The sequence below is a fragment of the Podarcis vaucheri genome (genome assembly GCF_965113315.1).
Source record: "Podarcis vaucheri genome assembly, chromosome: 18".
NCBI classification, from domain to species: Eukaryota; Metazoa; Chordata; class Lepidosauria; order Squamata; family Lacertidae; genus Podarcis; species Podarcis vaucheri.
The window spans coordinates 9,780,400-9,808,133 of record NC_138756.1 but is presented as its reverse complement, the minus strand read 5'-3'; the positions used below and the strand labels follow the sequence as shown (position 1 = coordinate 9,808,133).

The 27,734-nt window shown below is 49.8% G+C and overlaps 2 protein-coding genes across 3 annotated transcripts in view; one reads left to right on the top strand and one right to left on the bottom strand.

The window, feature by feature from the left end:
- Positions 1-17: 17 nt before the first annotated feature.
- CBARP (CACN subunit beta associated regulatory protein) lies at positions 18-19,784 on the top strand. 2 transcript variants are annotated; one of them, XM_082206327.1, is made up of 10 exons: positions 18-146; positions 284-360; positions 4,522-4,667; positions 5,760-5,821; positions 7,340-7,505; positions 9,360-9,531; positions 10,824-10,952; positions 12,852-13,053; positions 15,599-15,782; positions 17,154-19,784. In XM_082206327.1, exons 2-10 carry the CDS (start codon positions 310-312, stop codon positions 18,277-18,279), a joined length of 2,238 nt encoding a protein of 745 aa, XP_082062453.1. In that variant the 5' UTR covers positions 18-146; positions 284-309; the 3' UTR covers positions 18,280-19,784. The 2 variants fall into 2 exon arrangements, with proteins under 2 accessions (XP_082062453.1, XP_082062452.1); XM_082206326.1 differs by having other exon boundaries at positions 18-360.
- Positions 19,785-23,412: 3,628 nt separating this feature from the next.
- The window catches only part of STK11 (serine/threonine kinase 11), a 46,066-nt gene continuing 41,744 nt past the window's right edge, over positions 23,413-27,734 (bottom strand). Inside the window, exon 10 of the mRNA XM_082206526.1 lies at positions 23,413-24,398. The gene's annotated coding sequence lies outside the window, so the exon portion shown is untranslated. The remainder of the gene's footprint in view (positions 24,399-27,734) is intronic.

Here is a 27,734-nt window from a genome sequence, read left to right as displayed (position 1 = left end):
TTCGGCGAAAAACATGTGAGCTGCAAAGGGAGGGGAGATGGATTGCTGGAGGTAACCGGGAGAGAAAGAGAGAGAGAGAGAGAAAGGGAAAAGAAGAATCTACAACCTCATCGACCACATCGCCTCTCCTGCAAATTTTGATATATGTACATTGCATTTCTTTATTTAATTCCCCCTCCCTGCGCACCCTTGCCTCCTTTTCAATTTAAATATATATTTTTAACCTCGTTCTGCAACCGCGCACCGCTGTGTCACTGTGCTTTCGTGCCTCCCTCTTTCACAGGAGGACATCTCTCTCGAGGACGGACAATGAGCGATGATTTGAGCGCATGGGAAAACGCGACGACGGGAGGTGTGACGGTGAGTGTCCCTGCCGTGGAGGCAGGTGGGGAGAGGTCTGCGAGGCTTTTCCCCCAGGGTGGGTGATATTCTGTATTGCATGCCCCCCCTCCAGAGAGACAGAGAGGTCTCTCCACTTCCCCCCACACCAGCTCTGGATAGGAGAGTTCAGGTTGGGCCCAGGTCAGAAATGCCACCAAAGTTTTGGCAGGAGTAGCTGTGGGAGTTGCTGGGTTGCGAGCCTGCGGGAGAGGAGCTGCCTTTTGCCCCATGGATCCTGACCCTGTTTGATCTGCCCAGCCTAGGCAATTTTTGCTAATGCATTCAGCTGGGGAGCCAGCGAGGACTGGTCCATCATCTCCCAGGATTGTTCCATGGTCCTGCTGATGCTAATGTATTTTAAAATCTGAGGCTCCCAGTACATTTCCGAGCACAATTCAAAGTGTTGGTGCTGACCTTAAAAGCCCTAAACGGCCCAGTAGACCTGAAGGAGTGTCTCCACCCCCATCGTTCTGCCCGGACACTGAGGTCCAGCGCCGAGGGCCTTCTGGCGGTTCCCTCCCTGCGAGAAGCCAAGTTACAGGGAACCAGGCAGAGGGCCTTCTCGGTGGTGGCACCTGCCCTGTGGAATGCCCTCCCATCAGATATCAAAGAGAACAACAACTACCAAACTTTTAGAAGACATTTAAAGGCAGCCCTGTTTAGGGAAGCTTTTAATGTCTAATAGGTTATTGTATTTTAGTGTTTTGTTGGAAGCCGCCCAGAGTGGCTGGGGGGACCCAGCCAGATGGGCGGGGTATAAGTAAATTATTATTATTATTATTATTATTATTATTATTATTATTATTATTATTATTACCTGCCCCCCACACTAAAGCCCCAGGGCAGGTTGCAACTGAAAACACCAATATTAGAAACGATTTAAAACAATTTTGCGAATCGAGGGCAAGTTCTCAGTCGGCATTGCTTTGGCCTAGCGTGGAGAAAAGAAATTATTTCCTGGCCCCACGAGTCTTGGGAGGGATGGCTGGTCCATCCAGCTGCATATTGTCTGCACTGACTGGTAGCAGCTCTTTGGGGTTTCAGGCAGTGGTTTTTCCCAGGCCTGCTCAAGGTTCTGAGCAAAAGGCTCAGATATGAATAGGAAACGGTTCGAATCTCAGTCAGGCCTTTGGTGCATCTAGCTGATATATACTGACGGAGTTGCGGTATTGTGAAACCGTGGTAAAAACAAGTAATTGTTGTGGGTGGTGTCTCTGAGCATGTGCAGAGTGCCTTTGCCTTGCCACTCTGCGACCAAAGCTCACCAGTAGAGGAATAAAAAGCAAAGGCATCTAGGTTTGGAGTTTGCGGTTTCTATTCGCATCACTCACTCTCTTAATCTAGAGCAGCGGTTCTCAACCTGTTGGACTACAATTCTCATCATCCCTGAGCTCTGGCCTTGCTAGCCCGGGGGGCCGGATCCGGCCCAATCGCCTTCTCAATCCGGCCCACGGACGGTCCGGGAATCAGCGTGTTTTTACATGAGTAGAATGTGTCCTTTGATTTAAAATGCATCTCTGGGTTATTTGTGGGGCATAGGGATTCATTCATATATTTTTTTCCAAAATATAGTCCGGCCCCCCACAAGGTCTGAGGGACAGTGGACCGGCCCCCTGCTGAAAACGTTTGCTGACCCCTGATCTAGAGGTTCCGTGCTACAACTCCCGTGATTGGCTAGCGCTGATGGGGAGTTGTAGTTCAACAGCTCTGAAGGGGGGCAGCCAGTTGTGGTTTTTGATCGCATGATGGCTTTTTTGACTTCGCTAGTATCTGGGAATATTTTTTGGGGGGGTCTGTGGAGCAAGCCAACCTAGAGCAGGAGATTCTTAATCTCAGGGTTGTGGGTTCAAGCCCCAGGTTAGGCAAAAGATTCCTGGATTTAAGGGGGTTGGGCTAGATGATTTTTGAGGTTCCTTCCAGCTTATGATTCTTTAGGAAAAGGGAACCCTCTGCTGAATCCGCTGCTGCTTGTGTTGCAAGCTGTTGCAGATTTCCGCAGCCGGGCCTCTTCCCTTGGTTGAGGGCGCTTGCCTGGCACGCAGACGGACCCGGGTTCAATCCTGCCAACCGCCAGTCGGAAACAGACCCAAGCCACATGCGTTCGCAGAAGGCAGTTGTTGGCTTCAGGAAATGCTTTGGATATGTCGTTTGTGAAAGTAAGGACCGTTGCTTGGGATGCAGACAGGGCTGAGTCCCCTCCCATCTCTGCACATTTCCCTTTTCCGAAACGATTCGGAACTCTGCGCTGAGGACTAGCTGGTTGCTGAGTCATCAGTAAGCGACAGTCCCATGGAAGGGGCCCGAGGATTTAATGCGGTCAGTCGCTGACTTGAGCACTGACTCAGCTACCGCCCACCACCACTGCTGGCCCTGCAGTCATGGAATTGTAGATTTAGAAGAGACCAACAGGGGTCATCCTGTCAAATTCAGGAGTGTTTTTCCCCAGCCGAGGACTCGAACCCACAACTTGAGATATTCCAGTTTTGCACATGATCGCAGAAGAATCAGAGAAGGGGTTCCCAGGGGTCTACTCCCTGCGGTGCAGGAATCGCAGCTTCACGGGCCCAAACTTAAGTTGGGCGCATTAACCTCGACAGGTAGAAATCTAACAGACTGAAAGTTCTGGGGTCTTTCTCTCTGTGCTGGGAAAAGCCTGGGTAGCTGAATCTTTGGCTGCTAAGAGCCCTTCATCAAAGACCTCTTTTAGGGGGTAAAAGGTAAAGGGACCCCGACCGTTAGGTCCAGTCGTAACCGACTCTGGGGTTGCAGCGCTCATTTCGCTTTACTGGCCGAGGGAGCCAGCGTACAGCTTCCGGGTCATGCGGCCAGCAGGACTAAGCCACTTCTGGCGATCCAGAGCAGCGCACGGAAACGCCATATACCTTCCCGCCGGAGCGGTACCTATTTATCTACTTGCACTTTGATGTGCTTTCAAACTGCTAGGTTGGCAGGAGCAGGGACCGAGCAACGGGAGCTCACCCCGTCGTCGCGGGGATTCGAACCGCCGACCTTCTGATCGGCATGTCCTAGGCTCTGTGGTTTAACCCACAATTACAAATTATTACTGGGCAATAATAAGAATAAATTGTTGTTGTTCTTACTGGTAAAGGTAAAGGGATCCCTGGCCATTAGGTCCAGTCGTGACCGACTCTGGGGTTGTGGCGTTCATCTTGCTTTAGTTCCTACTGGTATCTTACTGTTATTTTATGAATATAGTGCCAGCACTGAGCATCAGCAATGAGCACATAGAATTATAGAATCCTAGAGCTGGAAGGGACAGCAAGACCATCTAGTCCAACGCCCTGCAATGCAGGAATCTTAACACATTTAAGTGAAAGGATCACTGCTCCAGGAAGAACAGATTTATTGCACAGTGGAATCAACTGGAGTGGGGTGGGAAGAAGACGTGAGTTTTGAGGATGGAGGGTCAGGGAAGGGCACAGAGTTCTTAAAATTGCAAAGTTGGAGGGGTGATTTGAGTCCAAGCTCTTTTCCTCGTGAGAACCTTCCGAGAAGGGTGCCCGTTGCATCTCTGTGTGCTTTGTAACCGCGCTGAGATCACTGACTCGTGCAGAGACATAAGGGAACCATCTCCTAAGGGCAGGCAATTCTTGAGTTCGCACGCCATAAACTTGGGTGTGAAAAAGTGAAGAGTGTCTCCATCTCTCTCTCTCCCCTCATGGTGGAGAAATGTGCCCTCATACAGCCAGGGAATATACCGTATTTTTCGCTCTATAAAATGCACCAGACCACAAGACGTACCTAGTTTTTGGAGGAGGAAAACAGGGGAAAAAATACTCTGAATCTCAGAAGCCAGAAGAGCAAGAGGGATCGCTGCGCAGCAAAAGCAGCAATCCCTCTCGCTGTTCTGGCTTCTGGGATAGCTGCGCAGCCTGCATTCGCTCCATAAGACGCACACACATTTCCCCTTACTTTTTAGGAGGGGAAAAGGGAGTCCTATAGAGCAAAAAATACGGTATATTTTTCCGAGTCTCCTTGCTGTGGAGGTAGCTTGTACAGAACAAGGGTGAGGAAACTCAACTCCATCGGCTCCCCTCACCCTTTGAACCCATATATTGTGTCTGTTTATTTTCCTCTCCCTTCCCTCCTCCCCCCCCCAAAAAAAATCCCACCTTCCAGACGGTGCCTGGCGAAGTGAAGACCCACGATGGGTATTTCCTGCTGCTGATACTTCTCTCCATCTTTATCGGGGGCACTCTGGTGCTTCTCTTTGGAATCCTGATCGCCTGCCGGCGATGCTGCGAGGCCGACGGGCGACACTCCAGGTAATGGGGTGTGGGGAGCAAGACTGGGACCCTAAGATGGGGAGGTCACACTGCGAAAGGCCAGTTCTGCAATCAATACAGAGGGTTATGCAGAGTCAGAGAGGCTTGGTCTGAGCTCTGGTCTTTTCCCCTAGCCGCAAAGTAAGATTCTAGACCTCATTGATTTAAAAGACGACTGCTTTAACCACAGCCACAGAGTTGGACAGGACTGCCCCCAGATGTCTTCTAAAAGAAAGTTCTGTAGTTCTGAAGGAGCGTCTCCACCCCCATCGTTCTGCCCGGACACTGAGGTCCAGCTCCGAGGGCCTTCTGGCGGTTCCCTCGCTGCAAGAAGCCAAGTTACAGGGAACCAGGCAGAGGGCCTTCTCGGTGGTGGTGCCCGCCCTGTGGAACGCCCTCCCGTCAGATGTCAAAGAGAACAACAATGACCAGACTTTTAGAAGACATCTGAAGGCAGCCCTGTTTAGGGAAGCTTTTAATGTTTGATGCATTACTGTATTTTAATATTTTGTTGGAAGCTGCCCAGAGTGGCTGGGGAAGCCCAGGCAGATGGGCGGGGTATAAATAATAAATTATTATTGTTGTTATTCGTCTCCTTGACATCAGTCTAGTTCTTGGAGGGACCTGTGCCTCATTGTGGATTGTTGTTTTTTTTAAAATAATAATAATAATATTGGGCTGTTCGTTACTTCCTGGCCTAGATAGATAGATAGAGTGGTACCTTGGGTTAAGTACTTAATTCTTTCCGGAGGTCCGTTCTTAACCTGAAACTGTTCTTAACCTGAAGCACCACTTTAGCTAATGGGGCCTCCTGCTGCTGCCACAGCACGATTTCTGTTCTCATCCTGAAGCAAAGTTCTTAACCTGAAGCACTATTTCTGGGTTAGCGGAGTCTGTAACCTGAAGCGTATGGTAACCCGAGGTACCACTGTACACAGCATATTCCCTTAATATGCAAATCGTGGCTTATGCAAACCTAGAGCTATTCAGCACAGGGTTTTTTTCTAGACCTTTTCCATCTCGCTCTGCTGCGTACGCCTTTTTCAAGGTTTTCCCCCCCGCCCACCTCCTTCTTCTCTTTCTTTTTTCCAGAGCCAGCGATGACCCCGAGAAAACAAACACTACCTATCTGGATGACTCCCAGCCGGCTCAAGGTGAGATGCTTGCTTGCTTTACTTTCTAAAGCGGGCAAGGCTTGCTGCATCCTTTTCTATAGGAAGCTCTGGTGGTACCCATTCTGGTTGCTAGGGCCCGTTGCCCTGGAAACGGTTGCTCTCACTCTCTCTCTCTATTCTTTTCTTCCTCCTGTTGCATCTCCTGGTACCGAACCCAGCACCTCTCCAGGGAGGCTGCCTCTCTGGTTTAATTCCTCCCCCCTCCCCAAAAAGCCTATCAGTGGGGGGGGGGGAATTTGGAGGAGGGGTTTAGATCAGGCCCATAGCATCCTTGGCGACCCGAGTGCGAGAGCAGCTCTCCCCTCCTGCGGTTTCTAGCAAACGCTTTTGTTAGCAGCTATCTATAGGCTTAGGGATGCGGGTGGCGCTGTGGGTTAAACCACAGAGCCTAGGACTTGCCGATCAGAAGGTCGGCAGTTCGAATCCCCGCAATGACGGGGTGAGCCCCCGTTGCTCGGTCCCTGCTCCTGCCAACCTAGCAGTTCAAAAGCACGTCAAAGCGCAAGTAGATAAATAGGTACCACTCCGGCGGGAAGGTAAACGGCGTTTCCGTGCGCTGCTCTGGTTCGTCCTGCTGGCCACATGACCCGGAAGCTGTACGCCGGCTCCCTCAGCCAATAAAGCGAGATGAGCGCTGCAACCCCAGAGTCGGCCACGACTGGACCTAATGGTCAGGGGTCCCTTTACCTTTACCTTTAGGTCTAAACCACAGAGCCTAGGGTTTGCCGATCAGAAGGTCAGTGGTTTGAATCCCCGCGAGATATGTTAAGCCTTTGTTTGTTATAATATTGCTCTATTTGCAATCCTTGTTTTGCTGATTTCATTTCATATTCTAATTTTCTGAGATTGTTAATTTGGGGTTTTCATCAGCTGTACACCAACGATCATCACAATGATAACAAATAAAGGTTGACATATCTCGCGTTGCATGTCGTGAGTCTACCTCATATATTAGTTTCACCTTTTAAGTTGAATTACTGAGATAAATGAACTTTTCCACGATATTCTAATTTACCGAGTTTCATTTGTATCTCTGGGATTTTGCTAGCTAGGATGGGTGGGTTTCATGGAGAATGAAGTTAATGGACTATGCAGAACTAGATAAACTAACAGGAAGGGTTCGAAACCGGCGAGACCAGAAATTCATGGAAGAATGGAGTAAATTTACGGACTATTTGCAAAGTAATTGTGAAGAACAGACAACGTTTGTAGGGTTGCAAGAAGTTTTGTGAGGAGTATTATTGGAAGTATTGCAAAAATGGACAAGGGGGAGGATGATTTGTTAAGAGATGCAAAGGCAATATAATGTTAAAGAAATGCATAAGAAGTGGTTAAAACGGTGGATCATCAGAGGAGCTGACGGAAGTCTAAAAGGATGGTATAAGGGATAAGTTTTGTGGTACGTTTTATCAATTTATATGTTAAAATTAATAAAAAATATTATAAAATAAAAATGATGGGTGGGTTTCTAAAAACCCCCAACATTGCCTCCCCTAGATATCACCATTAAGGTGGATGACCCTGAGTGCATGTCCAGCTACAGTTACCGAGACGCGGAGAGCGAGAGATTCCTTTCTTCGGGAAGCGCCACGGGGCGCCGTGTGTCCTTCAACGAGGCGGCCCTCTTTGAACAGAGCAAGAAGACCCAGGAGAAAGGGAGGAGGTAGGCGGGGTCCTGGGTTCGAGAGAGAAGTACAATTAGTATGTATACATTTCAACTTTTTCAAAAATGCACATTTTTCATTGATTTTCCAACAATATAACAATACCAATTAACGCCAAATTCTACAATTTAATCACACTGCCCCCAACCCAGTGAATGAGTTCATTCTTCTCCCTTTTTTCTTCCAAAATTTAAATAAATTCCTATTCCGTTCAGATAGGATAATCCTTTATATAAGGGATCGTCTTTAAAAAAATAAATCCTCGCAGCAGCCCTGTGATGTAAGGACCAGCTGAGAGGCTGTAGCCCCTTGATGGGTTTGAGGGCTGGGTTGGGAGGACTTGAACCCGGTACAATGCATGGGGGTCAGACTAGATGGGCTCTGAGGTGGCCCCCAAGGCCTGTGATAAGCCTGTTTTGCAGCTCTGGGTAGGTATTTCTCTCCCAGGATTGCCTACTTTCTGGAGGCAAAGGAAGGTTTCTACCTTTCAGCGATGGGACTTGGAGAAAAATATTCAAGTTTTTGGTTTTTTGTGGTGTTGGAGAGACAGTGTGCCAGAGATGGCAGGGGCTGATGGGAAATCTTGGTCCAAAATGGCCGTTCTGGCAGGGGCTGATGGGAAATCATGGTCCAAAATGGCCGTTCTGGCAGTGGCTGATGGGAAATTATGGTCCAAAATGACCGTGCTGGCAGGGGCTGATGGGAAATCATGGTCCAAAATGGCCGTTCTGGCAGGAGCTGATGGGAAATCATGGTCCAAAATTGCTGCGCTGACAGGGGCTGATGGGAAATCATGGTCCAATATGGCCGTGCTGGCAGGGGCTGATGGGAAATCATGGTCCAAAATGGCCATGCTGGCAGGGGCTGATGGGAAATCATGGTCCAAAATGGCCGTGCTGGCAGGGGCTGATGGGAAATCGTGGTCCAAAATGGCCGTGCTGGCAGGGGCTTATGGGAAGACTTGGGCCAATATGGCTGTGCTGACAGGGGCTGATGGGAAATCATGGTCCAAAATGGCCGTTCTGGCAGGGGCTGATGGGAAATCATGGTCCAAAATGGCCGTTCTAGCAGTGGCTGATGGGAAATTATGGTCCAAAATGGCCGTTCTGGCAGGGGCTGATGGGAAATCATGGTCCAAAATGGCCATGCTGACAGGGGCTGATGGGAAATCATGGTCCAATATGCCTGTGCTGGCAGGAGCTGATGGGAAATCATGGTCCAAAATGGCTGTGCTGGCAGGGGCTGAGGGAAATCATGGTCCAAAATGGCCGTGTTGGCAGGGGCTGATGGGAAATCATGATCCAAAATGGCCGTGTTGGCAGGGGCTGATGGGAAATCATGGTCCAAAATGGCCGTGCTGGTAGAGGCTGATGGGAAATCATGGTCCAAAATGGCCATACTGGCAGGGGCTGATTGGAAATCATGGTCCAAAATGGCCGTGCCGGCAAGGGCTGAGGGAAATCATTGTCCAATATGGCCGTGATGACAGGTGCTGATGGGAAATCATGGTCCGAAATGGCCGTGCTGGCAGGGGCTGATGGGAAATCATGGTCCAAAATGGCCGTGCTGGCAGGGGCTGATGGGAAATCATGGTCCAAAATGGCCGTTCTGGCAGGGGCTGATGGGAAATCATGGTCCAAAATGGCCGTTCTGGCAGGGGCTGATGGGAAATCGTGGTCCAAAATGGCCATACTGGCAGGGGCTGATGGGATATCGTGGTCCAAAATGGCCATTCTGGCGGGGGCTGATGGGAAATCATGGTCCAAAATGGCCGTTCTGGCAGGGGCTGATGGGAAATCGTGGTCCAAAATGGCCATGCTGACAAAGATTGAGGGAAATCCTTTCCCTGCCAGGTACACCCTGACCGAGGGAGACTTCCACCACCTGAAGAACGCCCGCCTCAGCCACCTGCCCTTGCCCCCGTCCGCCGCCCTCAAGATCGTCACCATCCACGAGTCCAACGAGAACAGCATCGCCATGACGCCTCGGCACCCCCCAGCCAAGCCCAGCGTGGCCATCTTCCAGGTGAGACCCGGAGGAGCCGAGGGGCAGGGTCCCAGTTCTTTAAATCATGTTTGTAAGCTCTCTGGGGCAGAGACCCGACTTATTACTTCTATTTTTACCGCCGCCCAGAGTGGCTCAGGTAACCCAGTCGGAATGGGCGGAGTACAAGAATATTATTATTATTATTATTATTATTATTATTATTATTATTATTATTATTATTATCATTATCATTATTATCATTATTAGTAATAATTTATTGCTTGGCATTGCAGAGGGTGTCTATGGATGCTCAGAAGAGAGTTAGCTGAGGCCCCTCTCAATTCTTTAATTCACATTTGTAAGCTCCCTGGGGCAGAGACCTGTCTTATTCTATTTTTACCACTGCCCAGAGTGGCTCAGGTTACCCAGTCAGATGGGTGGGGTATATTATTATTATTATTATTATTATTATTATTATTATTATTATTATTATTTTATTTATTATTGCTTGGCCTCCCTGAAGGCGTCCACAGATGCTCACGAGAGACAATTTCGCTGAGGCCTCTCCCAGTTCTTTAATTCACATTTGTAAGCCCTCTGGGGCAGAGACCTGTCTTATTACTTAACAATAATTTACCGCCACCCAGTCAGATGGGTAGGGTATAAGAATTATATTATTATTATTATTATTATTATTATTATTATTATTATTATTTTATAATTTTTATATTATTATTATTTATTATGCCTCTCTGAGGGCACCCATGGACGCTCAGAAGAGAGTATTCAGCCAAAGTCTTTCCCAGTTCCTTAATTGACATTTATTTGTAAGCTCACTGGGGCAGAGACCTGTCTTATTACTTAACAATAATTTACCGCCACCCAGTCAGATGGGTAGGGTATAAGAATTATATTATTATTATTATTATTATTATTATTATTATTATTATTATTATTATTATTATTATTTTATAATTTTTATATTATTATTATTTATTATGCCTCTCTGAGGGCACCCATGGACGCTCAGAAGAGAGTATTCAGCCAAAGTCTTTCCCAGTTCCTTAATTGACATTTATTTGTAAGCTCACTGGGGCAGAGACCTGTCTTATCACCTGCAGAGGCCACATTTGGCCTTCCCATGGCTGGTCCTAGAGGCAAACTTTTTGTACATAAACAGAGCGGGGGGGGGGGGGGAGAAGCAATTCAGATGCATTTTTGGAAATGCCTCTTCAATTTTTACGCCCGCGGGGCGTAAATTTCCAGGAGGTGTGTGAGTGGGTTGGCGAAGCTATCCCTAATCCTTTCTCATCTTCATCCCTTCTTGGCAGCACCCCTTGCCGGAGACGGCGCTGACCAGCCACGGAACCTGCGCCAGTTCTGCCTTGCCGGGAGACACCTATAATTCCACCGTCGAGGCTGGTTCCTCCGCTTCATCGGATTCTGGCGAAGGCACCTCGGTACGTCAGCTTAACTGGGGATAGCCAGATGCACAAATTTAGGATATTGGGGGGCTCCTGGCTTGAGAGCAGGACATGTGAAAAAAGGGATCCTGGGGTCTCACTAGACTACAAGTTTAGCAATGAGACAACCGTGTGATGCAGCAGCAAAAAAGCCTAATGCGATTCTAGGCCATTAATTTTATTATTTCGGTCACAGTCCTGTTCCAGCCCACATACAGTATCAAGGAAGACATAAAACACAACAGGGATACATTTGAATTTGCAATTAGGTACAACAGGGACGATACAGATATAGCAACAGCTAAAAATATATATAAATTAAAACTTAGGGACGCGGGTGGTGCTGTGGGTTAAACCACAGAGCCTAGGACTTGCCGATCAGAAGGTCGGCGGTTCGAATCCCCACAATGGGGTGAGCTCCCGTTGTTCGGTCCCTGCTCCTGCCAACCCAGCAGTTTGAAAGCACGTCAAAGTGCAAGTAGATAAATAGGTACCACTCCGGTGGGAAGGTAAACGACATTTCCGTCCGCTGCTCTGGTTCGCCAGAAGCAGCTTAGTCCTGCTGGCCACATGACCCGGAAGCTGTACGCCGGCTCCCTCGGCCAGTAAAGCGAAATGAGCGCCGCAACCCCAGAGTCGGCCACGACTGGACCTAATGGTCAGGGGTCCCTTTACCTTTATAACAGGGACAATACAGATATAGCAACAGGTAAAAATCTATATAAATTAAAACTTAAGTCACTAACATATAACCTAAAATTATAATTTAAGGCCTTAATCGTTATGATAGCACAGCTTCTTCCCTACGTTTTACGGCAGTCGCACAGAATTTGGCTACCCTGCACAAATCTTGCAGCACCCTGTTCGAGGGAGTGCCTTGATTCGGACCACACCTGCGGTCCTGTGTCCAGTTCTGGGTACCCCATTTTAAGAAAGAGATTGAAAAGGTGCGCAGAGGAGGGCTTGGAAAATAAGACGACGGACAGGTGATCAAATACCGGAAGGGCTGCTAGCCGCGTTGGGAGATGGAGCTTGTTTTCTGCTGCTCTCCAGAGCGCAGGATTCGAACCCGTGTCTTCAAGTTACAAGAAAATGAGATTCCGGCTAAACGTCAGGAAGAACTGTTTGACAGTGGAACGGACTCCTTTGAAAGCGCTCTCCATCCTTGGACGTTTTTAAGCAGAGGTCGGATGCCCGCCTGTCAGGGGTACTTTGGCTGAGATTCCTGCATTTCAGGGGGTTGGAGTAGATGGCCCGAGGCTCCCTTCCAGCTCTTAAGATTCGTGCATCTGTGGAGGGGACCCCAAATTTGGAGGTTCGAAGCTAATGCTAAGTATGAACCCCGTGTTTGCTGCATCAAACGCTCAGGCCTGCAAAACACAGGTTTTTTTCGCTGGGGAAAAAAAAACACACCCCAAAATCCTGGCACGGGTTTGGAGAAGACCCCAAATTTGGGGGTTTGTTGTTTATTTTTCCTGCAGGTTCGCTCGGGGGAACTCTGTGAGAGACAGAATTACAACAGGAAAAAAACCCCCAGAAACCCAGAAGACAAAAGTCAAAAGAGATTCTGTCTCTCACAGCTCACGATAAAACCTACCGTTAAAATTACGGACTGGCCGTTTCTTCGCCAGAGGGCAAACGGGCAAATTGGGCAGGGGGATCAAATACTTATCTCCCCCCGCTGTACGTGTTTTGCCGATGCGTCTTCCATCCTTGTGGCCAGAGGGGAGGCCGTTGTAGAGCGGCGCGTCTCTCTGCGTGTTTGATGGTTAGGGGAGCATTTTTATTCGGGTGGCAAAACCGCCAGCCGTTCCTGACCGATCCCTCCCTCCCTTCCTTCCTTCCTTCCTTCCTTCCTTCCTTCCTTCCTTCCTTCCTTCCTTCCTCTCTTCTCAGTCCGACGGCGCCGGCCAGAGTCCCAAAGGTGCTGGAGGGGGCGGGACGGGGGAGCCCCCGCCGGCCCCTGCCCAGGGCGCCGTCCTTCACTTCTTCACCCGCCTACGCCGCCATGCCAGCCTCGAAGGCGCCGGACCCTACTTTCGGATCAAGAAATGGAAACTGGAGACGAGTCAGAGAGCATCCAGTCTGGACACGAGAGGTGGGTCATGCCGATGGAGGGGTGGTACTTTGGCCTGGGGGGGGGGCGGATACGCCATGCTCCTTCTTGGGTCGTTGCCTGGCTGTGCTGGTCCTGTGCGTTAACTGTGCGGCGAGGTCCGAGTCCAATCCATAGCTGTCAACTTACAGATTTGAAAATAAGGGACCAGCAGCCTCGAAAATAAGGGATCAGCAGCCAAAATAAGGGATCAACAATTACTTTGATAAAAGACATATTTTGTTGCGTGCAAATGGCTTTAGATACCTATTAGGTCCATCAATTATCATATAGCATATATTCAACACAAGAAAACAGCAACAATTTGTTGTTGACAAAGCACAGCTGGAAATAGCACAGCTGGATTTAGACTACAGTGTTACCTCGGGTTAAGTACCGTATTTTTTGCTCTAGAAGACTCACTTTTTCCCTCCTAAAAAGTAAGGGGAAGTGTGTGTGCGCGTCTTATGGAGCAAATGCAGGCTGCGCAGCTATCCCAGAAGCCAGAACAGCAAGAGGGATCGCTGCTTTCGCCGCGCAGCGATCCCTCTTGCTGTTCTGGCTTCTGAGATTCAGAATATGTTTTTTCTTGTTTTCCTCCTCCAAAAACTAGGTGCGTCTTGTGGTCTGGTGCGTCTTAGAGAGCGAAAAATACGGTATATCTGAAAACCCGTAGAATGGAAAGTGACCCCGCCAAAATAAACTTTGCGGTACAAGCTTAAAGCCATACCATTTAAATTGGCTTAATCTTGAAGCGTAATTGGATGAGATTGAAGACTAAGCACGTGAGGTCCTGTGCGAGGTAGTAAAATACTCTTAAGACCTTTCACGGTCTTTGGACTGAGTTGCATCAACAAGAGAAGCCATTTTTTTAATGCAGTAAGAGAGATGTGTTCATCAGGATGAGGCCATAAAGCACCCTCTTCCTTCATGATTTCATGATCATTGATTCAGGACACTGACAAACTGGAACGTGTCCAGAGGAGGGCAACCAAAATGGTCAAAGGCCTGGAAACGATGCCTTATGAGGAACGGCTAAGGGAGCTGGGCATGTTTAGCCTGGAGAAGAGGAGGTTAAGGGGTGATATGATAGCCATGTTCAAATATATAAAAGGATCCCGTCACATAGACGAGGGAGAAAGGTTGTTTTCTGCTGCTCCAGAGAAGTGGACACGGAGCAATGGATCCAAACGACAAGAAAGAAGATTCCACCTAAACATGAGGAAGAACTTCCTGACAGTAAGAGCTGTTCGACAGTGGAATTTGCTGCCAAGGAGTGTGGTGGAGTCTCCTCCTTTGGAGGTCTTTAAGCAGAGGCTTGACAACCATATGTCAGGAGTGCTCTGATGGTGTTTCCTGCTTGGCAGGGGGTTGGACTCGATGGCCCTTGTGGTCTCTTCCAACTCTAGGATTCTATGATTATCTGCATTATCTCAGAGAATTTTTATAAAGTGATGTATCGTCGGTATTTAACTTGTGAGAAACGACTATCCTCCCATTGCGCTTTGGTGCACATATAGGGTTTGCCATATTTCAAAAAGTAAAAACCAGGACACACCAAACGTTGTTGAGTTGTTTACTAGAACCCCCCCCCCCAAAAAAATAGTTTTGCTTTTATTTAGGAAAACCCAAAAGTTGTTGTTGATCTTTTTCATTAAAAAACAAAGACGCCAAAACCCCCACGAATTTTTGATTGACTTCTCTAAGATCCAGGACAAAGCGCTGCTTTTTGGACATCGATTCCACCTTTGAAATCCTGGACCTATTGCAGCCCTATGTACACAGAGGCTTTAATTCTGATCAAGACGTCATTTTTATACAGGTGGCGCTGTGGGTTAAACCACAGAGCCTAGGACTTGCCGATCAGAAGGTCGGTGGTTCGAATCCCCGTGACAGGGTGAGCTCCCGTTGCTTGGTCCCTGCTCCTGCCAACCTAGCAGTTCAAAAGCACACTAGTGCAAGTAGATAAATAGGTACCGCTCCGGCGGGAAGGTAAACAGCGTTTCCATGCGCTGCTCTGGCTCACCAGAAGCGGCTTAGTCCTGCTGGCCACATGACCCGGAAGCTGCACACCGGCTCCCTCAGCCAATAAAGCGAGATGAGTGCCGCAACCCCAGAGTCGGCCACGACTGGACCTAACGGTCAGGGGTCCCTTTACCTTTACCTCGGGTTAAGTACTTAATTCGTTCCGGAGGTCCGTTCTTAACCTGAAACTGTTCTTAGCCTGAAGCACCACTTTAGCTAATGGGACCTCCCGTTGCTGCCACCGCACGATTTCTGTTCTCATCCTGGAGCAAAGTTTTTAACCCAAGATACTATTTCTAGGTTAGCAGAGTCTGTAACCTGAAGCGTATGTAACCTGAGGTACCACTGTAATTGCTGGTTGAATGGACATCTCTTTTTGCTGGCAGGGCGGGATTCGAGAAAGGCTTCCCCTTGTCCAAAATAATCATATTTTGGTTGTCGTCTCTTCTCTTTCTCTCTCCCCCCCCAATGTCGTCCCCCCCCTGCTTAACTCTTGGTCTTCGCCACCTGGTCCTTTGCCCAGGCTCTCCGAAACGGCACCAGTTCCAGCGCCAGAGGGCCGCAAGCGAGAGCATGGACCAAGAAGACCGTGACCCCCACCAGACGGACATCATCCAATACATCGCCCGGACGGATGACGTGGCGTTCAGGCCCGTCGGCGGGCCGTTCCTGCCCGCTCCAGCCAGCTCCACCTTATCCCTCGGCAGGTATTTTTCAGTAGATAAGTGGGAATGGGGTGGGGGGGGTGGGGCAGAGAAGACACAGGTGCGATGGCCTGAGGAAAGACTGGGGGAGAATTTCGGCAGCACTTCAGGATTCATGGATTGGGTAGGCTTAAGTTAAAGGTATAGTTAAAGGTAAAGGGACCCCTGACCGTTAGGTCCAGTCGTGGCCGATTCTGGGGTTGCAGCGCTCATCTCGCTTTATTGGCAGAGGGAGCCGGCGTACAGCTTCTGGGTCATGTGGCCAGCAGGACTAAGCCGCTTCTGGTGAACCAGAGCAGCGCACGGAAACGCCGTTTACCTTCCCGCCGGAGCGGTACTTATTTAAGTACTTAATTCGTTCTGGAGGTCCGTTCTTAACCTGAAATTGTTCTTAACCTGAAGCACCACTTTAGCTAATGGGGCCTCCCGCTGCCGCACGAGGTACTATTTCTAGGTTAGCAGAGTCTGTAACCTGAAGCGTATGTAACCCGAGGTACCACTGTAACAGCAATGCAATATGCAGAAATGGTGAAACTTGCCAGAAGAACAAGAAATCAAGATAACATTTTAAAAATAAAAAATAAAAGAATGGAAATGGTTTATTGAATATTAACAGATAATTTGTAAATGGATGAAAACATCGGCAGGATTATTGTAATAACTTGCAGTTTTGTAAGAGTATGTATTTAAAGAAGATGAATGAATGAGCAAATGAAGTTAATTTGGATATGCGAAAGGTATTAAAATGAAATTTAAGGAACCTCAGAAAGAGGGGGAAGGAAGTAAAGTTTTGAAATGTCAAGATGATTGTGAAATCAGTGAAATGTATAAACACAAAGTGTTGTGTGTGTGTGTGTGTGTGTGTGTGTGTGTGTGTGTATGAACTTGAAAAGAGTGTATGTGTGTATGTATGTATGCGTGTATTTACCGTATTTTTCGCTCTATAAGACGCACCAGACCACAAGACGCACCTAGTTTTTGGAGGAGGAAAACAAGAAAAAACATATTCTGAATCTCAGAAGCCAGAACAGCAAGAGGGATCGCTGCGCAGTGAAAGCAGCAATCCCTCTTGCTGTTCTGGCTTCTGGGACAGCTGCGCAGCCTGCATTCGCTCCATAAGACGCACACACATTTCCCCTTACTTTTTAGGAGGGAAAAAGTGAGTCTTATAGAGCAAAAAACACGGGGTGTGGGTGTGTGTGTGTATATGAACTTGAAAAGTGTGTGGGTGTGTGTATGTATGAACTTGAACAGAGTGTATGTGTGTATTATGTATCAGGTCTCGATTATCATTTACTGTTTTCGTTCCATACGATCCTAAGACCCAAAAGGTGTTTTTAAAGGGAAAATGTACCCGTTGTGTTCTGGATGCAGGATAGAGCCTTCGGAGCAACCCAGCCCCCCCTCCGCTGAGCCCCCCGCTTTGGAGCCGCCGCCGCCACCGCAGCAGCCACCCACCCCCCTTTACCATGACATCTGGAGCCTGCGTGCATCATTGGAGATGTACGCTTCGTCGGAGCAAGGCAACGACCGGGACTCGGTGCGCAGCGACGGCGGGGAGAGCATCTCTTCGAGCGGCGGCTTGCCCAGCTTCCCTTCTTCCTTGGCGGACGAGGCCGAAGGAGGAGAGGACAGATTGCCGGGAAAAGCCAAGCAGGACAGCGTAGAGTCGGAGGCCGGGACTCGGAAGCTCCTGCAGATGGACAGCGGCTACGCCTCCATCGAGGCTCCCGGCGGGCGCGTCGGCGAGGACCAGACGGCCTCGGAGAAGCGATATTGTTTCACCAGCGCGGGCCGCCGAGCCACCATCTTTGAGAGTTTCGAAGGCCAAGAACCGGAGGAGGAAGACGAGGCCGCGGAAGGGGCTTCCGGCGGGCCGCCGGCCCCAAGTCCGCTGGTTTGGGCCCCTTACGGGCAGCTCTTCCCCACCCGGGACGCGCTGCCCCGCCGGGACTACAGCATCGACGAGAAGACGGACGCCCTCTTCAACGCCTTCGTCCGCCACGACCCTCAATTCGACGAGTCGCCGCTGCGAGCCAAGCACCGTTCCCGGACGCACCTCCGGAAGCAGTGGCAGAGGGCCAAGCAGTACAGCGACCCCGGCGTCCGCTACCCGACAGCCCTGGAGAGGCACCGCACGCCGTTGCGGAGGGGCGACAGCGTCAACTACCCGCTCGAGGGGCGCTACCAAAGCACCCTGCCGCGCATCGTCAGCGCCGGGGACGAGGAGGCGGCACCGGCGACGGCGGAAGCCGGCGACAAAATCCAGGTGATAGAAGAGGAGCCGCCGGAGGAGGCCAAGGGGCCGCCCGAGCCGTATGGCAGCGACTGCCTCGAGGACGGGCAGTGCCCGGGCCTGGGCAGCCTGGGCACCGAACTGATGGACAAGATAACCGGGGGGTTGGAGGAAAGGATGTACGGGCGCTTGAAAAAACCGAGAGAGAGTCCAGGGTGCGTCGTGGCTGTGGCGGACGCCTCCCCTGACCACAGCCCGGAGTAGAGGAGCAGGGGGACGCCGTCGACTTCAGGGTGAGGTAGCCACCGCTCTCTCCCCAGTTCCTCCCCGGTGCCGGCATGGGATTTGCCAGCCGGCCGGGGCAACGGGGCGCACGCCAGGGCTGCACTATCTCAGAGGATGGTGGCCCTGCTGGGGCAGGTACCACGCAAGGGACGTCGCTGCATCCTAGGGGATGTGCCTGTCTCTAGCCGGACTCGGAGTCCGCAGAGGGTCGAGGGAAACTGGTCAAGGCTGCGTTTCTGCGACGGGCAGCAGCAGGCCCCTTCGGCTTGGCCTTCCGCTTGTGAGGGGCCGGGGAGGGCGGGATCTTGCTCCCGGCAGCCTCTGCTCCCTTCTCGCCGGTGCCCGAGAGGGGTTAAGGGTCCCGAGACGAGCCCGTTCTCCCTTTCCCCTCCGAGGCGGGGTTGCCAAAGCAAGCGCCTCTATTGCACAGCCCGGACGCTACGTTCCCGAGGGGCTTTTTCTCGCTAATAACAGGAGACCCCGGAACCTAGCAGAGGCCCGACTTTTACCTCACGACATTCAAAAGAGCTGGTTGTAGCAGATATAAACGACTCCTTCATCTTTGCACACACACTCTCTCTCTGGTTTTTCTTTCTTTTTGCAAGCAATAACCTTATCCTTTCCTCCTCCTCCCTCCGTCTGTCGCTGGGCGTCCTCTTGGCGGGAGGCAGACACAACCTTGCCTCCCAGATGGGACAGAAAAGCCTGCCCGCTTGGCCCCTGATCTCTCACCCAAGTTTCTTCCCAATGAACTTTCGTTGGCGTGGAACTGGCTCCAGAAATGCTGTTTTGCCTGGGTGGATGAAATTGCCATGGGTTACTGCACCGGTTTCGAGCGGGTTGTGCCGTTTTCGGGTACGTTCTTGGCAAAGCGAGGCAGGCGGGTTGCAGTAGAAGCAGCGCGCCCAACTTCTTTGATAGCTCAGGCCTCCGTCTTTCCTGGCGCCCTTGCGTTACTCCTCCGTCGCCGATTCTCTGTTATCGTCAACTTTTCCCGTTCAACAAAATTGTACGCTGTTCCTCCCTTTGCTCTGGCTTTCCTTCCGGCGCCACCATCCCTTGCGCAGAGATACCAAACAGCTTGATCGGAAAAGGGGGGGTCGGAGCTGCTACTTGAATGCTCTCAAGCTTATAGTCCTCATGCGAACTGGGCAGCGGAATGAGAAATGCCCTGGTCTTAGCGTCAGCGGATGACGCAGGGATGACCGACATCCGTGTGTGTTTCCCCCCAGTGTCGTTAGACTGCTAGTCTCAGAAGCCAGGAAGTCTAGAGCCATCAGAAAGCCGTCCATTTTTCCTCCCTAGGCTGAGAGAGGAGAGCAGCGAGTTCGGGGGCAAGGCCCAGCGGAAGAAAAAGAGGGAGATCAGCCATAGTCCTCACGCACACAGCTACAAAAACGCGCCTGTTCCAACACGTTATTCCGCAATCTGCCCTGTTCTCCAAATCGATGCAAAGGGGGTGCGCGTTCTCTTTTTAATTTATTTATCCACATATGTGGTTGAAGAAAAATAATAATAATATACAGGTGAAACTCGAAAAATTAGGGTATCATGGAAAGGTTCCTTTATTTCACCAATTCAACTTCAAAGGTGAAACTAATTAATCTCAGAAAATTAGAATATTCAATGAAATCAGCAAAACAAGGATTGCAGATAGAACAACGTTGGACCTCTGAGAAGTAGAAGCGTATCTCGCTTTGCATGTCTCGAGTCGATCTCATATACAAGTTTCACCTTTTAAGTTGAACTACTGAAATAAACGAACTTTCCCGCGATATTCTAATTTTTTCGAGTTTTGCCTATATGAGCAGGCGGTTTTGTTGCGCCTTTAAGGTGGCGGCAGCAAGCTTTTTCTTTTAACGTATCGTTGCTACTACGCGGCTACAAGCACATCGCTTGGGGAGGGGGCAAACTGACCCATTCACACACACCCCAACACCGCCATGCAGGGAATGTGTGCCAAATCTTTTACGTTTCCTAACTTTTTCCTTTCTGTGCTTCAATTCTTTTGCATGTCAACAGAGGGGGGGGCGGGCTCGGGGAGAAGTGGGGTGTGTGCACGCCTGGTTAGATGTGTGGGTCCTGCCCTCCAGTTTTCTTTTCCTTTTTTCCAAATTCAAGGTCCAAAGCACTACTTGAAGGGGTGGGGAATTGGGGGGGGGGGGCGGCACGGTCAGAAAAGGAGAGAAACTTAATTTTGTAAAAGCGAAAAACGTCTGCTGCCAGAGGTGTGGCAGGGCTTTCTTTTCTTCCCCTCTTCTTCTTTTGGAGATGTGAGAATATATATATATATATACACACATATATTTATTTATTTATTCCAAAGTCCTGGCTTGTTTTGCCACCTTGCTCTCGTCATTGTCGAAACCGTCATAATCGTCTAGCTTGGGAGTCCTGCCTGGACTGGAAGTTGGACTGGAAGACTCTTCTGTATGTGGGTTGGGGGGGGTCTCTTTCAACTCTGGCCATCCTATGATTTTGTCTTTTTTTGTCGGCGGGGGGCAACGCAAAGCCTGTTTTTCCCCTCCCCGCTTCGTAAAAGCAGCAGACCAAACCACGAACCTCCTTTATCCCTGCCTTTTTCAATGGAGGGGGAGAGCAAAAAATAAAAAATACAAGACTTTATTAAATAAACGATGTGCCAACGTTTTCCAATGGGTGTGTGTGGTCTTCTTTTGCCCTTAAGTCGTGGACACTGTCAGCCCCAGAGGTTGTATATAGGGCCTGGCGTTATAACTCCCTAGTGTGGCTTTTTCCAACCAGATGTCCTCTAGATCAGGGGTCGGTAACCTAAGGCCCGGGGGCCGGATCCGGCCCAATCGCCTTCCAAATCCTACCCACGGATGGTCTGGGAATCAGCATGTTTTTACATGAGTAGAATGTATGCTTTTATTTAAAATGCATATCTGGGTTATTTGTGGGGCATAGGAATTCGTTCATTTTTCTTCTTCTTCAAAATATAGTCTGGCCCCCCACATGCTCTGAGGGACAGTGGACCGGCCGCCAAATACCGTATTTTTCGCTCTATAAGACGCACCAGACCACAAGACGCACCTAGTTTTAGGAGGAGGAAAACAAGGGAAAAACAATTCTGAATCTCAGAAGCCAGAACAGCAAGAGGGATCGCTGCGCAGTGAAAGCAGCAATCCCTCTTGCTGTTCTGGTTTCTGGGATAGCTGCGCAGCCTGCACTCGCTCCATAAGACGCACATGCATTTCCCCTACCTTTTTAGGAGGGAAAAAGTGAGTCTTATAGAGCAAAAAATATACGGTAATCCAGAAATGCATTTTAAATAAAAGCAGACATTCTACTCATGTAAAAACACGCTGATTCCCAGACTGTCCGCAGGCCAGATTGAGAAGGCAATTGGGCCGGATCCGGCACCCGGGCCTTAGGTTGCCCAATCATGGTGCAAGTGCTTGAGTTTTTAATTGTTTTGCTGCCCTTTCCCACAAGCTCCCATCTCTCCTTCAAGGCATGGGCAGGAAGTGACTTTGCAGTGTCAGCCAAACCCATGTTGAGCACAGTAGCCCTTACACTGGCTGGCAGCAGCCTTCCGGCGCTTCCGAAAGGGTCTCCGGCCCTTTTGCGAGACGCCACCCTGGGACTGATCCTGGCAACGTATACATGCAAGATAGGGGTTCCATCGCCAAGGTGGGGCCCTTCCCCAGTCAGTCTAGCGTACCTCACAGGGGTGTTGCGAGAATGAAAAATAGAGGATGCCAGTGGGGTAAAAATGCAGTAAAGAAATAGAACTTCTGTAATTTCTCACTGCTGGGACGCGGGTGGCGCTGTGGGTTAAACCACGGAGCCTAGGACTTGCCGATCGGAAGGTCGGCGGTTCGAATCCCTGCAATGACGGGGTGAGCTCCCGTTGCTCGGTCCCTGCTCCTGCCCACCTAGCAGTTCGAAAGCACGTCCAAGTGCAAGTAGATAAATAGGTACCGCTCTGGCGGGAAGGTAAACGGCGTTTCCGTGCGCTGCTCTGGTTCGCCAGAAGCGGCTTAGTCATGCTGGCCACATGACCCGGAAGCTGCACGCCGGCTCCCTCGGCCAATAAAGCAAGATGAGTGCCACAACCCCAGAGTCGGCCACGACTGGACCTAATGGTCAGGGGTCCCTTTACCTTTTAAGGAAGGAGCAGCACGTACTCTTTGGAGGGGAAGATTGGACTATACGTGCAAGAAATGGTGACAAACGTGGAGGCGTCAGGGGTCCAGCTGGAGGCAGAAATTTTACCTCCGAATCAGGGACCACGTTCTCCCAGGGAGAGGGACCTAAGTGCGTTAGCTGGGGCTCCCTTAATGGAAAAAGATCTTGCCTCCTCCTGTCTCTGTATCGCATAGAGTGTAAGGTGTCCCCCCAAAATCCGAGGGGGTCTTTGCTGCGCCCCACAGCTGCATCCACCCAAACGCTCCTATTATGGAAGACATTAGCCTGGAGAAGAGGAGGTTAAGGGGTGATATGATAGCCATGTTCAAATATATAAAAGGATGTCACATAGAGGAGGGAGAAAGGTTGTTTTCTGCTGCTCCAGAGAAGCGGACACGGAGCAATGGATCCAAACTACAAGAAAGAAGATTCCACCTAAACATTAGGAAGAACTTCCTGACAGTAAGAGCTGTTCGACAGTGGAATTTGCTGCCCAGGAGTGTGGTGGAGTCTCCTACTTTGGAGGTCTTTAAGCAGAGGCTTGACAACCATATGTCAGGAGTGCTCTGATGGCGTTTCCTGCTTGGCAGGGGGTTGGACTCGATGGCCCTTGTGGTCTCTTCCAACTCTAGGATTCTATGACTTGGGCATCTCCACGTGCCAATACAGAGGTACGTACTTAATTCGTTCTGGAGGTCCGTTCTTAACCTGTTCTTAACCTGAAGCACCACTTTAGCTAATGGGGCCTCCATGCAATTTCTGTTCTTGTCCTGAAGCAAAGTTCTTAACCCGAAGCACTATTTCTGGGTTAGCGGAGTCTGTAACCTGAAGCGTCTGTAACCTGAAGCATCTGTAACCCGAGGTACCACTGTATCTAGCTCAATGTTTTTTTCCTCCCAGGCTGGGCTAAATCAGCACCGCCCCGCCCCCCAAAACAAAACAGGCTCAGAAACCCATGGCTCCATTTTGACTTTTTATTTTCTTTTTAAAAAAGAAAAAAAAGGAAAGAAAGAAAAAAAAAAGCGCTCACTTCCCTTTGCTCCAGCCCTTATAAACAGCATGCAGATTTTATTATTTTCGTTTTAATAGTGTGGTGATTTTTGCTGACGTTTTAAATACCGGGTTTTCCCCTCCCCATAACGCCCCCTCCCCACTTTCTGAACCTCTCTTCTTCCCCCCCCCACCTCAATTTTTGCAGGCCGCGACATTCCGCTCCCCAGCTCTTTCCAGATACGGTCACAAATGTGCAAGGAAGTTCTCTAAAGATAACTGCAAATATAAACCGCCCTCCCCCCCCCTCAAAAAAAGAGGGAGGGGGAAGAGAGGGAGGAGGGGGCCGAAAAAAGAAAGAAAGAAAGAAAGAAGGGGTAGGGGAGGGGAAAAAATATAATATATAATATATATATTATATAACAGTAGTCTACTACATAAAGTGCGTGTCGATGGCTTTCAAAAATTCTAACACGAGGAGGGGAGGGGAGATGTGCCAAGTCCTGGAGGGAACTCGCCCCCCCATCTCAAAAAGCCCCCCCCAAACCACGAGCAGCCCCCTCCCACTTCAAAAAATCCCCCCCCCCAACAAGTCGTGGGAATCCGGACGGCCACACAGACAGGATTTCGGGAGGTGAAGCAGAGCCAAGCTTTTTCGTCTTCTCAGTCTAAAAAAAGCAGGATTTGCTGAACTGGCGTTTGGTGTCGTCTTCTTCTGCCCCCCTCCCCAAATAAAGAAGATTGCGTCTTTTATTTTCTTTACAAAAAGGTGTTTCTCTTCCTGTTTCTTGGCTCTCTCTTTTTTGGATTGCAAGCGGGGGTCTAGGGGGGGGGTCGGCTACCAGGGATGCCGGCGTGGGGGGCGGGCAAGGGAACGGCCGGGGGGTGGGGGGAGATGCACAGAGAGCCGAGGAGGGGATACGGCGGCCGCCAAGCGCAGTAATTCGGAGCTCTGGCTGCAAAGAGTTTAAAAAAAAGAAAAGGGGGGAGGGAGAGAGAAAGAGAAATCAAGATGTCAGAAAAAGTTCTGTGATTTGTTGCATGCTGCTCTGTTGTGTCACCCATGTGCAAAAAAGAGTGCATAATTTAAAACTTTTAAAACCCCGCTACAATTATTATTATTATTAACAACATCTGCATACAGCCGTTCATTTAATAATAATAATAATAATAATAATAATAATAATAATTTATTTGTACCCCGCCCATCTGGGCAGCTTCCACAGAGACCAAAAATACACTAAAATATCACACATTAAAAACTTCCCTGAACAGGGCTGCCTTCAGATGTCTTCTGAATGTCAGGTAGTTGTTTAGCTCTTTGACATCTGATGGGAGGGCGTTCCACAGGGCGGGAGCCACTACCGAGAAGGCCCTCTGCCTGGTTCCCTGTAACTTGGCTTCTTGCAGGGAGGGAACCGCCAGAAGGCCCTCGGAACTGGACCTCAGTGTCCGGGCAGAACGATGGGGGTGGAGACACTCCTTCAGGTATACTGGGCTGTTTAGGGCTTTCAAGGTCAGCACCAAGACTTTGAATTGTGCTCGGAAACGTACTGGGAGCCAATGTAGGTCTTTCAAGACGGGTGTTATGTGGTCCCAGCGGCCGCTCCCAGTCCCCAGTCTGGCTGCCACATTCTGGATTAGTTGCAATTTCCAGATCACCTTCAAAGGCAGCCCCACGTAGAGCGCATGGCAGTAGTCCAAGTGGGAGACAACCAGAGCATGCACCACTCTGGCAAGACAGTCCGCAGGCAGGGAGGGTCTCATCCTGCGTGCCAGATGGAGCAGGTAGACAGCCGCTCTGGATACAGAACTGACCTGCGCCTCCATGGACAGCTGTGAGTCCAAAATGACTCCCAGGCTGCGCACCTGGTCCTTCGGGGGCACAGTCACCCCATTCAGGACCAGGGAATCCCCCACACCAGCCCACCCCCTGTCCCCCAGAAACAGTACTTCTGTCTTGTCAGGATTCAACCTCAATCCATTAGCCACCATCCATCCTCAAACACTCACACAGGACAACAACAGGTGACATAATTTTTAAAAAATAATAGAGAGAGAGAGAGAGAGAGCCCCACGCTGGTGAAAAAAGATCCCTGCATTGCATTGGACTAAATGATCACTATGGTCCCCTTCCAACCCCCCCCCCCCCCCAGTTCTCCGATTCTGAGAAAAATCGGCAACACTTAATTTAAGACATTCCATCTTTTAACAACAGGCTAAAAGCAGATCAGAGCTTGCGCAGGCTTTTAAAATGTCTGGGTTGGCCCGTCCAAGCAGAAATGTTTTTAGCAAGCGCCGGAAAACAGTACGTGGTCCGAGGTCTGGGGTCTTTCAAGGCAGAAGGCGAAAAGCCTTAGCGAGGCTTAGCGGGGCAGCTGGCCAGGGCAGAGAGGAATCTTTTTAGCGTTTATCATGGCTTTCTGGGCCTGCAGAGGAGATCCACAGAAAACACATCTTGCTAAGTTGCAGCAGGTCTACTGGGAGTAAGTTCAAGGCTACCTTGGCCAAGAAGTAAAAATAAAAACCGCGAGCCAGGAGCGCGACGCAGTTGCAAAGAAGCCCAACGCAATCTTTGGCTGCGCTAAAGGGAACCGCCGTTTCCAAAGTCCCGGTTTCGCTTTTGCCTCCGAATTAAAGCAAGAAACCTGCGTCCAGTTCTGGGGCGAAGCAAAAGCGGCCGGAGGCAAACTGGAACATGGGGTGGGCGGTTCACAGAAGGTGGGGTCAAGATGGAGAAAGGTCTAGCCTGGAGGGAAAGGAGAGATGGGAACACGGTCTCCGGCTTCCAAAAAAGCAAAAGAGATTTTCTTCTATGGCTGCTGCAAAGGACTTGATCGAATGAAGGGCCTGGAGGGAAGATTTCGGCTGAATTATTTGGGGGCTTGCCTTGGCTGGTCCGGCAAGCAAAAACTCGATAGCCTCCTTTTTCTGGGGGGGGGGGCGATGCTCGCCTCCAAATCTCTCTATCTTGGAGTTTTTTTGTGTTTTTTTGGGGGGACACTCCCCCTCCTGATACAGATTCAGTCTCGCTTGCATGAGATAACTCATTCCATCTTATTTTCTGAAGCTATTCCGTGACTTAGAAAGGAGGCGAAAGAAGAAGAACCGGAGAGGGAGGGGAGAGAATGGAGAGACCTGGTTGCGAGCCAAGGAGATAAGAGCTTTTTTTTGGGGGGGGGTGGAGTTGCAAGGAAGAGAAGGCGCCACCGGCTAAGTGCATTACTGCGGCGAGGCCAGGCGGGGGTGGGCAGATCACAGACGAATCATTTTCTCTTCTTTCTTCCTGGGCTGAGCTTATGAATCAGGAGAGCTGGGCGAAAACAGCCGGGGAGGGATTTTATTATTATTATTATTTTGTTCGGGGTGGGGAGACAGAGAGAGGAGGAGGGATTCGGGGTTTTCTGCAGAGCTGGGAAAAGGAGGGATATACGTCAAGTCAGATGAAAGCCGGATGCACGAGCTGATCACGTCTGCCCTGCTCCGCAATCCCTGCTCACTTAAGCTCATTAAATACATGCATTTATTTTTTATTTTTTTTACAAAAAACCTTGCCTTGGTTAGTACGTAAGAGTCGGAAGCACCCTCTATTTTTTTGGGGGGGGGATTAAAACACCCCGAAAAGGATGCTCACGAGTCTAGATGGTCAAAACACCTTGTGGCAGTGAGTTCCTCTGGTTAACCTGATAAGGGACTCCTTCCGCCTGCCCTGATTTTGCCGAAAGAGAGGAGAAGGAGGAACAGATCCTCCATCACAAAGAGCGAGGAGGCAGCCCTAAGGAAGTCAGATTAGCCTCAACCAGAGCCAGGGTCTTTTCAGCACTGGCCCCGACTTGGTGGAACGCTCTGTCTCATGAGACCAGGGCCCTGCGGGATCTGATTTCTTTCTGCAGGGCCTGTAAGAGTTGGGTCTTTGGCTTGGAATCAACTTGATCCCCTCCCCCTCTTTCTTTTTTCCTTTCTCCTTCTGTGATGGAACTCCTATTTGGGGACTTCCCTGGCTTTTTTCTGGCCCACGTAGGACCAGTCTGGATAGTTAGCCTTGGTGAAGACTTGACGTTTTCATCCCCCCAAAAGTTTTTGATTTGAGTTTCCACTGAAATGAGGCTGCATTTTAATGTCTTGGCTGGGGAGGGCGGGGTATAAATAAATTTATTATTATTATTATTTTAATGCTGTATTTTAATCTTGTTTTTCAAGCTGTATTTCAATCAATGGTTTTTATATTTGGTGTTCGCCGCCCTGAGCCCGGTCTTGGCTGGGGAGGGCGGGGTATAAATAAAATTTATTAT

What these genes read in the sequence shown, in the direction of transcription:
- CBARP (XM_082206326.1), top strand. Translation starts at nt 145, where the DNA reads ATGTACATTGCATTTCTTTATTTAATTCCCCCTCCCTGCGCACCCTTG. An exon ending in ACCCAGGAGAAAGGGAGGAG is followed by an intron (nt 7,506 to 9,359) that starts GTAGGCGGGGTC and finishes TTTCCCTGCCAG; the next exon opens with GTACACCCTGACCGAGGGAG. An exon ending in TCCACCTTATCCCTCGGCAG is followed by an intron (nt 15,783 to 17,153) that starts GTATTTTTCAGT and finishes TTCTGGATGCAG; the next exon opens with GATAGAGCCTTCGGAGCAAC.